This window comes from Capsicum annuum, chromosome 9, assembly GCF_002878395.1.
Source record: "Capsicum annuum cultivar UCD-10X-F1 chromosome 9, UCD10Xv1.1, whole genome shotgun sequence".
In the NCBI taxonomy this organism is placed as follows: Eukaryota; Viridiplantae; Streptophyta; class Magnoliopsida; order Solanales; family Solanaceae; genus Capsicum; species Capsicum annuum.
Genome location: NC_061119.1, coordinates 217,194,624 through 217,208,600, shown reverse-complemented (window position 1 = coordinate 217,208,600; position 13,977 = coordinate 217,194,624). Strand labels below are relative to the sequence as shown.

The window sequence follows — 13,977 nt, the reverse complement described above, 5'->3', positions numbered from 1 at the left end:
CCTTACCATGTACCTTGGTTTATCAGTTGTGATCCGCAATGCCATTTCTCTGAGTAGATCATGCATCCTTACTGCTTCATCTCCAAAGTCATCGGCAGTTGCTTCAAGTAAGCAGAGATTCACTAGTTTATTCAATATCGTATGGCCATGGTTAAACTCTTTTTCCCTACTATTTCCCTTCACCAGATCCTCCATGATAAATTTACCAATTAGTTCATCTCTACCAATTTTGTAGTCTTCAGGATACAAAGCACAGTACAAAAAGCACTCTTGCATAGTTTTATCTCTCAACCGATCATAACTGTACTTCAGCACCTTGAAGACATCATTTTCCATATCATCAGGGAATTCATTCAAAGCATTGTTCCACTCCCTTATATCAGTCACCCCTCTCATGCTTCCTGCCAAAGTGATGAGCCCAAGCGGCAAGCCCTCACACTTTGTTGCCATGGATTCGGCAACTCTCTCGATATCTGGACTAAGCCGAGTCTCAGATCCTAGACTCTTCCGGAACAGCTCCCATGCATCAGAAGCATTGAGTTTCTTCACTTTGAGTAGTTTTTTACAACCCATCTTTTGGCAGACTTCATACGAGCGAGTTGTTAGAATCATCTTACAACCCTGCACACCAAGAGGGTTACCCAGCTTCTCCAAGCTAAGGCGCTCCCAGACATCATCCAATATGATAACAATAATGTTCTTAATTTTTTTGAATGCCCAGTTTAATTGGTCCGCCCTTCCGTCTTCATCCTTCACATGTGATAGGTTCAGCTTCACAATTTTCGCAAGATAGTCTTGTAATCCTTTGATGCTAAACCCTTGAGAGACCGTAACCCAGTGGACTTGATAACGACTATCTTTACGAAGACGATTATATGTATGTTTAGCCAAAGTGGTTTTACCCACCCCTCCCATACCATATATACCGATGCTTGAGACATTCTCATCCTGTAACCACATCCAAATCACTTCTATATTCTGTTTTGATATTTCCTCCTGAACTGGTTGCACCTGCATTGGACACTCCTCGCTTCCATCCACATCAAGCATGAGCTCTCCAAAATTTCCTCTTTGTTCAACTTCTGCAACTCTTCCATTCAACTCCTTCAAAGCACCTATATTTTTCTTCCCTCTTGTTGCTGCTTCTTTTAACTCATGTAAATCTTTTTCGAGCAGTTCAACCTCGTTAAGCCAAGATTCAACTTGTTGTTTCCTCTTCTTCCTCCCAGATTGCTCTTGATTCTCAATCTCTGTCCTCATATCGACTGTTCTATCTGATAATCGTTGTACATTTCGTTCCAGAGTTTTCAAATCCTCTCCAAAGGTTATGCAACTCGTAATCTTCTTTATCAAAAATCTACCCCCCTGATCTATATATTCAACTACCTTCCCAGCAACAGCTTCCATGATATTCCTGAAAGTGCTGCAACAAAAGAACCATCCAAAAGTAGTTCAGTTGCTGTGGATAAAATTATAATAGTAACTATTTTGAATATAATTCAAATTCAAATCTTAATGTGATATTTTCTCAATAAAACTAACTTTTCTATCATATTCCTTTAAGCACTTCTTGTTTATTCTCACTACCATATAGAAGAAGCGTGTGCAAAGCACGAGCCCAATATCTATCATAAATTAATATTATAATAATAATCACATTAATTAATGAGACATATTTTGGATTTTGAAATTTAAATAAATTTAATTTTTAAGGTAATTTTTGCATATATTCTTAAAATATTTTAAATTATTAATTATTGTGATTTATTATTCAAATATATAATTTTATTTTAAAAATTTAATTCACTATCAAAATTAAACTGTAGAAATGTAGAAATAAATAAATAGTGTGAAAACAAAATTCAATGGGTCTATATTACTGTTTTCAGATAACACGAGCTCAGTGTATTTTAATTTTTTTTATTTCAATGTATACAACACAAATAGATTTTGTAATTTTCAAATAATATATGTTATTCTCCTTTCCAAACTTTTGTGGCATTGCTAGTCAATTATATTTTTTAAATAATTTAAATTTTAAATATTATGATTTATAAAACTTTTTTTAATTCCAATTTAATTGGCATAATGCTTAAATGATCATAATAATTAATTAGAGGTGATATAGTAAAATCATGGTTGAAGCAGCGAAACAGACTTGTCTTAAATGACTCACAACAATTAATTAGAAGTGATTATAAAAAATACTTGTAAAAAATAATTTAAGCGGACCTCATATAAGACATGAAGTTTATTTAAAACATCAAGAGTTAACTTATCATCTTATACATATATTATTTTTTGTTAAATATTATTTTTTAATATTTAGTAACTAGGGTGATAATTGGTAAAATTATGATTGAAACAACTGAAGCAGACATGTCATAGATATTTATTTTTACTTTTTTATTGAATACTATTAATTTTTTAATATATAAGTAACTTATAATAATTAATTGGAGATAATATAGTAAAATCACGAAGCAAACAGCTAAAGCAGACATGTCGATGGAGAGCTATTTCAGCCAAGTTATATAATACTTCCTTCGTTTCAGAATAAGTGAATTGTTGGAGTATTTATTGGTGTTTCAAAATAAGTGAATCGTTGAATTTTTTTTATTCAAATTTGTTCTTATGATTTGACAACCAATTAACTTTTGAAAAGATATTACAAGGTCAACTTTTTCTTTTTTGGGGTTAAAAACGGAAAATTGTGTTAGATTTATGTCTTTAATGCTTTTTCCTTAATATGTGTACCAAAATCCAACAATTCATTATTATGAACCGGAGGGAGTACTAGTTAGAAGAAGGCCGTGCAAAAGCACGGGCCCAATATCTATCATAAATTAATATTATAATAATGATCGTATTAATTAATGTGACATATATTGAATTTTAAAATTTAAATAAAATTATTTTTTCAGGGTAATTTTTGCATATATTCTTAAAATATTTTAAATTATTAATTATTGTGATTTATTATTCAAATATATAATTTTATTTCAAAAATTTAATTTAGGATCAAAATTAAACTCTACAAATGTATAAATTAATAAAGAGTATGAAAAGCAAAAATCGATGGAGCTATATTACTGTTTTTCAAATAAAACGGGCTAAGTATATTTTAATTTTTTCATTTCAGTTTTTGTGAAACCAATAGAATTTGTAATTTTCAAATAATATATGTTACTCTCCTTGTCCAAACTTTTGTAACATTGATAGTCAATTATATTTTTTAAGTAATTTAAGTTTTCAATTATTGTGATTTATAAACTTTTTTTTATTTCAATTTAAGTGGCATAATGCTTACATGACTATAATAATTAATGAGAGGTGATATAGTGAAATCACGAATAAAGCAGTGAAACATACATGTCTTAAATGACTCACAACAACTAATTAGAGGTGATTATAAAAATACTTATGAAAAAAATTTAAGTGAACCTCGTAAAAGACGTGAAGTTAGTTTAAAACATCAAGAGTTAACTTATCATTTTATATATATTTTAGTTTTTTATTAAATATTATTTTTAATATTAAAATGACTTATAATAATTAATTAGAGTGATATTAGTAAAATTACAATTGAAGCAACTGAAGCATACATGTCAAATATTTATTTTATTTTTAATTAAATATAAGCAGCTTATAATAATTAATTACGAATGATATAATAAAATCACGGAGCAGGCAGCTGAAGCAAAAATGTCTACGGAGATCTTCTTCAGCCGCCCAACTCTCTATTATAGGAGACCTATAGTTGGCTACCGTGCTACATACGAGCCCAATGTTGATCCTTGAAAATTTTACGTCATATATAATTTTATCATTTAATTAAAATCTTCATTTGTTTGGTTGATAAATTCCTAGTTAGACATATATTATTATATTTAGATTAATGAAATTTATATAAGAATATTTTAAATTTTTAATATGACACCCATATAATTTTAAAAATTAATTAATTTGTTTTGATTTACTTTTCACATAGTAATTATCAAATATATAATAAAATATTTTAATTTAGTTAATTGTTGTAATTTAAAATACCTTTTATCTAATTTTTAAATAATGTATGTTACTTTTCTTGTCCCAACTTTTGTGGCATTAGTTATATTTTAAAAATAATTTAAATTTTATATTGTTGAGATCTGTAATACTTTTTTTACTATTCATATTTAAGTGACACTAATATAATTTTGACAGTCAACCAAATATTTTATATCTTAAATTTTTTAATTTGTTAATTACTGTGATTAATATATTTTTTATGTATTTTTTGAAATATATAACAGGTTAATTATTTTTTTTAGATATTTTAAGTTGTTAACTATTGTAATTTACTACGTACTTTTGTAAATATATAACACATTAATTATTTTTTTAGATAGTTCAAGTTTTTAACTATTGTAATTTATAATGTTTTATGCAATTTTCAAATAATATATGTTACTCTCCTTGTCCAATTTTTTTTGGCATTTATATTCAATATATTTTTTAAATAATTTAATTTTTCAATTATTGTGATTTATCTATTCCAATTTAAGTGGTACAATGGTTAAATGACCATAATAATTACTCGTAATTAAGAGTGATATAGTATAATCGTGTCTTAAATGACTTATAATAACTAATAAGAAGTGATATAACAAAATTACTATAAAAGATACCTGTCAAAAAATTAAGTGACCTTCATAAACATCAAATTAATTTAACATTAAATATCATTAATTTTTTAATACTTAGATGAGTTATAATAATTAATTAGGAATGATATAGTAAATTATGGTTGAAATAACTGAAGCAGACATGTAATAAAAGTCTATTTTATTTTTTTATTAAATATTAATTTTTCTAATGTGTAAATGACATATAATAATTAATTAGAAAGGATATAATAAAATTAAGGAGCAAGCATGTCAAATGTCAACAAGCGGGGATGTCGATGGTGTGGTGTGCGCTTCTAGTGACACACCGTGACTTCTTAGAAAAATAATTTTTGATCTCAAAAAATACTTTTTTTATGATGTATTTGATATGTAGAAAAATATTTTCTAGAAAAATAACTTGTTTCTTACTTATATTCTTGTGTCCGTTTAGCTAGTAGAAAATATTAGAAGTATTTGTATATATTTAACAAAAAGTAATGAAAAGAATAGGGTAAGAAGGATGGGTAGTAGTAAAAAAGTTTTGAAACTTTGTTAAAAAATAAATTGAAAAAAATAATTTGTTTTAGAAGTGGGGCTGCTAGGTCTGTGGGGGTGAGGGAGGGTCAGGATACGTGGTAGGGGTGGCGTAAGAAAAAAGTTTCGAATTTTTTTTTAAAAAAATAAATTTTAAAAATATTTTTTAAAAAAAAAAAGGGGAGGGGGGAGCAACTAGTGGGGTGGGGGGCGTCGGGTAGGGGAGTGAGTATGGGGTAAAAAAATTAAATTCTAAAGCAAATTTTAAAATTTTATTTTTTTTGGACCCGCGAGGGAGGAGGGGTTGAAATTTTTTTAAAAAAAATTATATATTTTTTTTAGGGGAGGCTGGTAGGAGGTGGAGGCCGGGCAAGGAATAGGGTAAGAAAAGAATTTGAAATAGTTTTTTAAGAAAATTAAATATATTTTTTATGTGGGTTGGTAAAGGATTGGGAGTCGGGGAAGGAATGAGTGATTTTGAGAGTTACAGAACATTTTAACTTGAGACTGAGGTTGAAAAAGAGTTTTGAAAAATATTTTCCCTAGTTTTTTAAGGAAAGCCATTTTTCTTAAATTTTAAAAAATAAATTAATTTGAAAAATATTTTTTAAAATATTCAAGTCAACCAAATATGAAAAAATTAAAAATATACTTGTATTACTAAAAGTAGTAATACAAGCGTAGCTTTATAATGTCCACATTCCAAAATACTTGATCCTTTTTATTTGGCGCGCCCCTTAAGATTTCAATGATAGAAGGTGTTTTTTTTAACCTTTTTACTCATATACCCTAATAACTAATCTATAATAATGATAGAAATCAAGAAATATTTAATTGATGGAATGCACTTCTTACTGCTCCAATAAATATAGTTGTTTATATTCACTTAGAAATTTTATACAGAGAGGCAAAAAGGGAGAAAAAGGATCGGATAGGTATTTGACATTTACATTTAATAAGAGTCTTGAAACAGGAAAAAATTTCGCTATTAAGCCTCTTCAAGTTTTCAATTAGCAAAATGAACCACTGAAAAAATTTGGCTATTAAGTCCGTTCAAGTTTTCAATTAGCAAAATAGACTACTTCTATTTTCTCATTTGTCGAATTAATAATCGATCTGTAAATATATAGGTCGGATCGATAATCGATCTGTCTATATATAAGTCGGATCGATAATCAATCTTTCTATATATCGATCAGATAGATAATAGATCTGTCTAAACAATGTATCATTTTCTTAAAAAAAAAAAAAACTTATAGTCCATTTAATTAAAAAGAAGACTTAAAAAGGCCAGTTAATAAAAGATTCCTTCTAACTGTATCGTTTTTTGTGTATTGGATTCATCTTCATTTATTATAGCTTTTTCTTTTTCTAATGCAACTAGTCTCTATTCTAAATCATTTACTCTGGTTTCTAAAGTTGCTATTCTTAAGTTTGTAATTTGGTTGTTTACTTGTATTTGTTCATTAATTATCTCTGGTTCTACTTTTAGTTTTAGCTTATTTTCTATGCAATTTACACATGCTTTCATATAACATTTTTTACATTTAGCTCTATTTTCTTTACTAGGGTACCAATTACATATGCTACATTGATTACTGTCTATTCCCTTTTGTTTTTGAAAATTATGTATACATTCTTGTGTAACATTCATTAGATTGTTAATTAATAGATCATCTAAATTCAGTACTCATCTGTTTTTGTCCTCATTCGTTTATTAAATTATCTTCTTATGAATCTGAAGAATCAGATTTAGGTCCATCATTTAACTCAAAACTTATTATAGAATATATACTTTCATTATCTGACATATATTCATCTAGGTTTAATAGGGTTTCTTGAAAATCTTCTATTAGTTGAGAATTTCTAGTTTTACTATTATTTCTTTTGGGACATAGATTTGATAAATGATCTATGCTTCCACATGTATAACATTCTAATTTATTTTTAGAATTTCTATCATTACTGTATTTTCTGACATGTCTATCTTTGTTTAAGTATGGTTTCTTGGCTTTTGATTTGCGCAAGAAATATCTTTTACGATGGTATGGTTTCTGATTGTATCTCTTTTTATATTTTTTAGGTTTTCTTTGGTCATTATCATAATTTTGGATTGTATATATAATAGATATGCAGAAATTCATTTCGTTTTTCTTTAGTTGTTTTTGTATTTGTATGCTTGTACATTTTTCTATTAGGATATCCATAACATGTTGTATTTTATGTCCTATAGTCCATTTAGCATTTGGATTTTGAATTACACAATCTCTTTTGTTCCATCTATCTTCTATTTCTCTTCCTAAAGCTCCTGGTAATTTATGAAACAATTTTTTACCTAATTCGTCATCAAAAGTATTTCCGCTAATTGTACAATAGTAAAAGTAGTCTTTTAGGAAATTCTTTATGTGTAACCAATTTGAAATACTTAATTGTTCTAATTTTATTAAGGCATTTCTTTGTAGCGCTAATAAACCACTATTTGGATCTTGTCCTGTTAGTAAATTATGTACTTTATTTGTAAAATTATAAGGATTTAGTCCTAATGCTAATAAATCTTGAAACTCATGTGGAGAATTTGATTTGAAAGCTTCCCATGTAGCTTTTGCAAATTCTCCTAAAAAAGTTTTCATATATTTATACATTCTCCTAAGAAAGTTTTCATATATTTATACATTGTTTGTGTCTGTTTCTGTGTAGTGTCTTAAATAGTCTGTTATTACTATTCCTTTTCATAAATCTACTACTATATCCCACATTTATGAATCGTGTGTTGCTATATTTAATATTTTTTCTTTACTACCTCCTTCTTATAATTTAATAGGCTCTTCTATCGGCATACTTCTTCCTGTTGTTCTTATATTTTCTTTGATTTCTCTATCTGGATTTAATCTAATTGCTCTTCTTCTCGGTACATTGCCTGTACTATAATCTATTGGTTGAGTGTTTGGATTAGTTTAGTGAAATGTTATAGGGAGCTAGCAGTAAAGGACAGAAATATTTTAATATAGAAGACATTAAATTAGTACAACAAATTACAGAAAAGGTCAAAAATATTCCAGATCTAAAGATCCCCTTAGAGTCAAATTATTTAATTATCCAGACAGATGGAAGCAAACTAGGATGGGGAACTATTCTAAAAGCAATACCTAATAAATATAGTAATAAAATGAAGAAAAAATATGTGCATATCAAAGCGGTTAATGCAAAGAAAAAGGAAACATGAGTAGCATAGATTTAGAAGTGCTAGCAATAATACATGGTTTAAATAGTTTCAAATTATACATCTTAAATAAAGAAGAGGTATTAGTAAGAACTGACTGTGAGGCAATAGTAAAATTTCAAAAAAAAAATAAACGATAAAGCTAGTAGTAAACGAAGATGGCCTAATTTCATGGATACCATATCTATTTATAAAAATATTGTATTCGAATATGTAAAAGGAAAAGATAATGGATTAGCAGATCAGTTAAGTAGATTACAGATTAAAACTAAATAGATTAATTAACATTTGTTTCAGCATGAGACCAATCGGTCCACAGCCATCTGACAAGGGTAAAGCCCCAGCTCAAGACTCTTACGCGCAGACTCTACTAGGTAATATTAAATTTAGACCTCAAAATTCAGTAGAAATGATAGAGAGGATTTATTTCAGAAAAATTAATTTAATCTCATATCCATCATGTAATTTATCATGTAGAGTCAACCCAGACTGTGTTCTAGACAAACCACAAAGATGTTTAATAGATAATTTATGGATAGCACATAGTAAGAGAGACACTAGACATTTTGTAGCAGCAGCGAATGCTTTATGCCAGTACTTTTCAGACAAAAGTAGAGAAAATAGATTTAAATATTATATAGTCATACATGGTAAAATTAATGGAGTTTTCCAAACTTAGACAGAAGTATAAGACTCTATAAATGGGGTTAGAAACCCACTCTTTAAAGGTTTTAATGATTTTTCTGAAGCAATGAATTACGCTAGAGGATGTCTTGGGCCAAATTACTACATAACTCCAGCCCTCAAACAAAGCCCAAACCAAATACCTCAATAAAATATCCACAAAGATACAGGCAAAAAAATTTTTTGTGACCATTGTTCAATAATGACAAAAGCTTTCAAGAGACTTAATGCCCATAAAGAGGCCCTTCTTCTTGAAAATACTAGACTTAAGGAACAAGTGTAGACTTTGAAAGACAATATTAATATTTCTTAAACTAATGCAAGTACTCAGACTCCGAGTTCTCCATCTCAACACAAAATGGATGAGAAGGATGTGCATTCCCCACTGAATGCTAAGAAATCCACTGTATCGGATAGAGGTACAGCTACTCCAGTTCAAACGGTAGCCGATAAAGACGCATTAAATTCGTTAATGGTTGTCACTTTGCCAAAAAGTGAAGATGAAGGTTGTACTTCATCAAAACAAAAATTACCCAGAACTTGTAATAATACTTTGAAAAAGACTTTGATTTCAAAAAAGAAAAAAGACTATAATAAAACAGACTCTAGAAAAGAAAAAAGACTATAATAAAACAGACTCTAGAAAGATTTTTCAATAGTCAAGAATCAGATAAACATATAATTAGCAAAGACAACCTAAGCACAAGTACAGACAGAGTTGTCCCAGACATGGATAATCGGAACAATCTAGATGATAGTGAGAACAGGGCAAGTTCAGAAGAAGGAGAAGATGAATTTAATGACAGCTTTGCTTATCTCCAAGATGCACAGGATCCCAACGAAAATGATGACTCAAGCATGAAATTTGATTCTGTCGCATTTCACAACTTGGACACTTAGTCAAACAAAGACAAGTAAAGGGTAGAGAAGATAGATACGTGGAAGAATAAGCATCAGGCAGTATGGTATGATGTAAAGATATAGTGTATCACGTGGGTATGCCCACATTAGTCTTGTAACGTGTCAGGGTGCTTCCTTTATCACTACCCTCCAAAAATGGGAAAAACTGTTGAAGCACGCGTCTGTCAAAAGAAACAATAATGCATTTGACGATGGGACCCAAAAGTGTACCCGACCTGCATTATTGAAGAATCTCATCTTCAAGTGACGGCCATTTGTCTCTAGGTCACATAGTGTAGTTTAGTCCATTCATTTTCTTTCTCTTATGTCTATATAAGACATGTATTTTAGTAGATGAAGCAGAATGAAAGAACGAGCCGAACAAAATCCCTCACAATATATTCCTCTCCCCTTCATGGTTAAACCTTTCCTTCAACACCAAACTGTCCTCCGTGTGTAACTCTGTTTGTATAAAAATAAGTGTGTTTTAATAAAAGTTTTCAAGTTTTTGCAAAAGTCCTTAGGATTCCCAAAAGGGAAACCTCTCAGTTATATCATGTAAGTCTCATTTAAGCTTTACTTTTTCCCGCCAAAAATATGCTAATGTTTATGTTTATATGCTTATGATTATGTAGTTCATGTAAATAATCTTGTTTCTTTAAAAACTTAACCTTAGTATATGATTAACCTCTTAACTTTTTAATAACAACGATGAATTAACTTGTAAATTCCTAGGAGTCCTGGCTTTAATAGTCCGCCGAAATCAAAGAGTAAAGGACGAATGTTGTTTGCCAGATGAATATTTCAGGATGTGGTTAAAGAAGAAATTATTAAGAACAAAGGTTAAGAGAGAGATGAACAGGGTCAGATTAAAAAAAAAAAATTTAATATGATAAACTTTAAATATAGATGACTTTTATATAACAATAAACTTTAATGATAAATGATTTTCATGTAACAAAAAAATAAAAATAATTTTGTTTGACCATATGTGTATTTAGCTGACTAAACAATTTTGTTAGGATCTAAAAATTAGATTATATAACATAAATTGATATATTTCTAAGTAGATATTTTTTTTAATTATATTGAAAACAATTAACCAATTAGTAATTTGCCTTTTTAAGATGTTCAAAAGTCACATCTGGTGTCAAATACAATAAAAAATAAAATCCATTAATAACATGGAAATGTATATATTTGTAGAGTATGACTTTTTTTTTTATAAGAGTTAAAAAAGAAGTTGAACTAAGTCAATTTGTTATCAAATACAAATAAAAAAATATAGTGAAATTCAATATTTACCTTTTATCTTCAAGTGGAAGTAAAATAAAATAATCAAGAGAGAAGCAAGTGTTATAAATGGACTAATTGGTTTAAGTCAAGGTCTTTTTAAAGGAAAAAGAAACAAATATGCGGTTCAGATTTTTTTTTCGATATATCTCTTTTAAAAAAGAAAAAGTGAAAATAAATATGTTAGAAAGATTGTTTATTAAGAAAATAAACACATCCTAATTATTATGAGTTTCATACGTTATCTATTCATTATGGAAAAAGACTTAAATATGCTAATTATTAGAAATGACTTATTCATGGCGTTTGTTACAAGTTTGACTCATCTATGTTACCGCATTTAAAAGTTTGGGTTCATTTATGTCATTATCATAATAGATTGGTTCATTCATGCCATTATTTTATAATGATGATTTTGCAAAATCATTTTTGCCACGTGAAAATGTAAACAAATACAAAAAATATTCTTGGTACCTATGGGACAAACACTTAAACTTAGGCTCAGCTAGCAAGTAAGTACTCCAACTTTGAGAGTGCACTCCAACTTGATCTCAACTGGCAACTAAACATTCTAACTTGTTCCGTCTCTCTAGTGGTCACTCGATAGCAACGTGACACATATGTTTTGAAGGTGTCCAGATGTGCAAACTCAAAGTTGGAGTGTTTAATTGCCAGTTGGGGCCAAGTTTGAGTATCTGCTTGTGTTTATGTCTTTTTTATTTGTTTGACAGTACGTCTGTTAGTTGATTATTTTGAAAATATTTTGCAGATAAATTATCTTTAACTGTCTAACATAACATTCTCAATGTTTTGCAGATAATTTATCTTTAATTGTCTAACATAACATTCTCAATATTTTGCAGATAATGTCTTTAACTGTCTAACATAACATTCTCAATCTTTAGAACAAATATGCATGAATTATTTCATGAAGTATGTGCTGAAAATTGCTTAAGTTACTGCACTAGTTTTTTGCAAAATAAGTTAAATAATTTAGGATGAATTTAAATTTTGAATTTAAGTTATGTTATTTGATTTGTTGAGACAATTTAGTTAGTTTATATTTTGAATGTTGCTGATTTTTCTATTGTAAGGTGGCTATTTAAAGCCCCTTGATGCTCAATAAAATTATTGAATGCTATTAAAAGTTATTCAATCATTTGAGAGTCATTTTAACCCATTTTAACTCCCTTTTCGTTGCCCCGTCTTTCTTTAAAAAACCAACAATATTTGTCCGAATAGTTTAGAGACTCGATGGTTAGCTTTCGACCTCCCAATCAACAAACAATGTCGATGAAAGTGTAGATGAATTTGCAAAACCATTCTTGGAAGATTCATGCAAGAGTGTAGGTGAATTTGCAAAATCATTTGAAAATTAAAGTATTTTCAAAGAAGAAAGAAATCATTCTTTTTTCAAACGGATTAAAAAGAAAAGTATCGTATGTAAAAATTGACTAGACCAAATATTTGCTTACAAACTTATTTAGGTGTGTCTAGCCCTAAAAAATTAATCCACGTGGAATATTTTTATTCTTTTTTGCTAATACGTTATTTTTTTATTTTGTTAATTGATTTTTGTTAATTTTGAGGTGTGTTTCTTAAAATAATGAGTAATAATTTAGGTGTGTTTCTCATACTCACAAGTGTCTTAGTATAAAACTCCAAAAAAGAGAAAATAATTTTAGATGCATTTTTGCCACTTAATACTTTTTGTAAATTAAAGGTAGTCTTGATAGTTGTCATATTCACTTTATGGGTCAAAAAATGTCCTTTTCTTTTTTAAAAATAACGATTTTGCTCCGAAACCTCTAGAGATTTGTTTTGATCCTCCACCCTTATATTAGTATATCTTAATTGACTTATTAGCCCACAAAGTATTAGCGGCACACAGCTAATATAAACACAAAATTTGTGATTGGTACAACAAATTGGCCAAGGTCTTTTTTTAATATATCAATGAGGTATATTTCTACATAATTTCATAAGTGGAAATTACACAAGCGCATGTAGGATTGGGCATATTTTGGTTCAAGTCAAAGAAATCAAAAACTCAAATCAAAATTTAATTTTGATTTTGTTTTTTTTTATTTTTCGGATTGGTTTCAATGTCAAATTTTAAAAATTTGAATAAACAGTTTGGTTTTTGATTTTTCCAAAAAAAAAATCCAGTTAAATCGAAAAATCAACAACAACAATCACAACAACAGACCCAGTGTAATCCCACACAGTGGAGTTTGGTGAGGATAAGATGTACACAGTTCATACCGCTACCTCCGAAGAAGCAGAGAGGATAAGATGTACACAGTCAATAATATATAAGTTGATTTGAAAAAAAAAAAATTCAAACTATTTAAGTCAATCAAATATGAGAAAATTAAAAACATAAAAAACAACTAACTAAAAGTAGAAATACAAGCTAGCTTTATACTGTCTTCGTTCCAAAATACTTGATCCTTTTGTATTTGGCGCGCCCTTAAGATTTCAAATATTTCTTGCGTATTTTTACTTTTTTACCCTTATACCCTAATTATGATAGAAATCAAGAAATATTTAATTGATGGCACGCATGCTTTACTACCCCAATAAATATAGCGGTTCATATTCACTTAGAAATTCAATACAAAGAGTCAAAAAGGGTCAGATAGGTATCTGAAATTTACATTTAATAACAGTCTTCAAACTGGAGAAGATTTGCCT

At 28.7% G+C, this 13,977-nt stretch overlaps 1 protein-coding gene across 1 annotated transcript; it reads right to left on the bottom strand.

The window, feature by feature from the left end:
• Positions 1 to 1,708, bottom strand: LOC107840886 (disease resistance protein RFL1; the record flags this gene model as incomplete). Its single annotated transcript, XM_047396610.1, is given in 1 exon segment — positions 1 to 1,708. A coding segment is annotated over 1 exon segment (1,407 nt), but the record flags the coding sequence as incomplete, so codon positions are not given.
• Between the last annotated feature and the right edge of the window lie 12,269 nt (positions 1,709 to 13,977).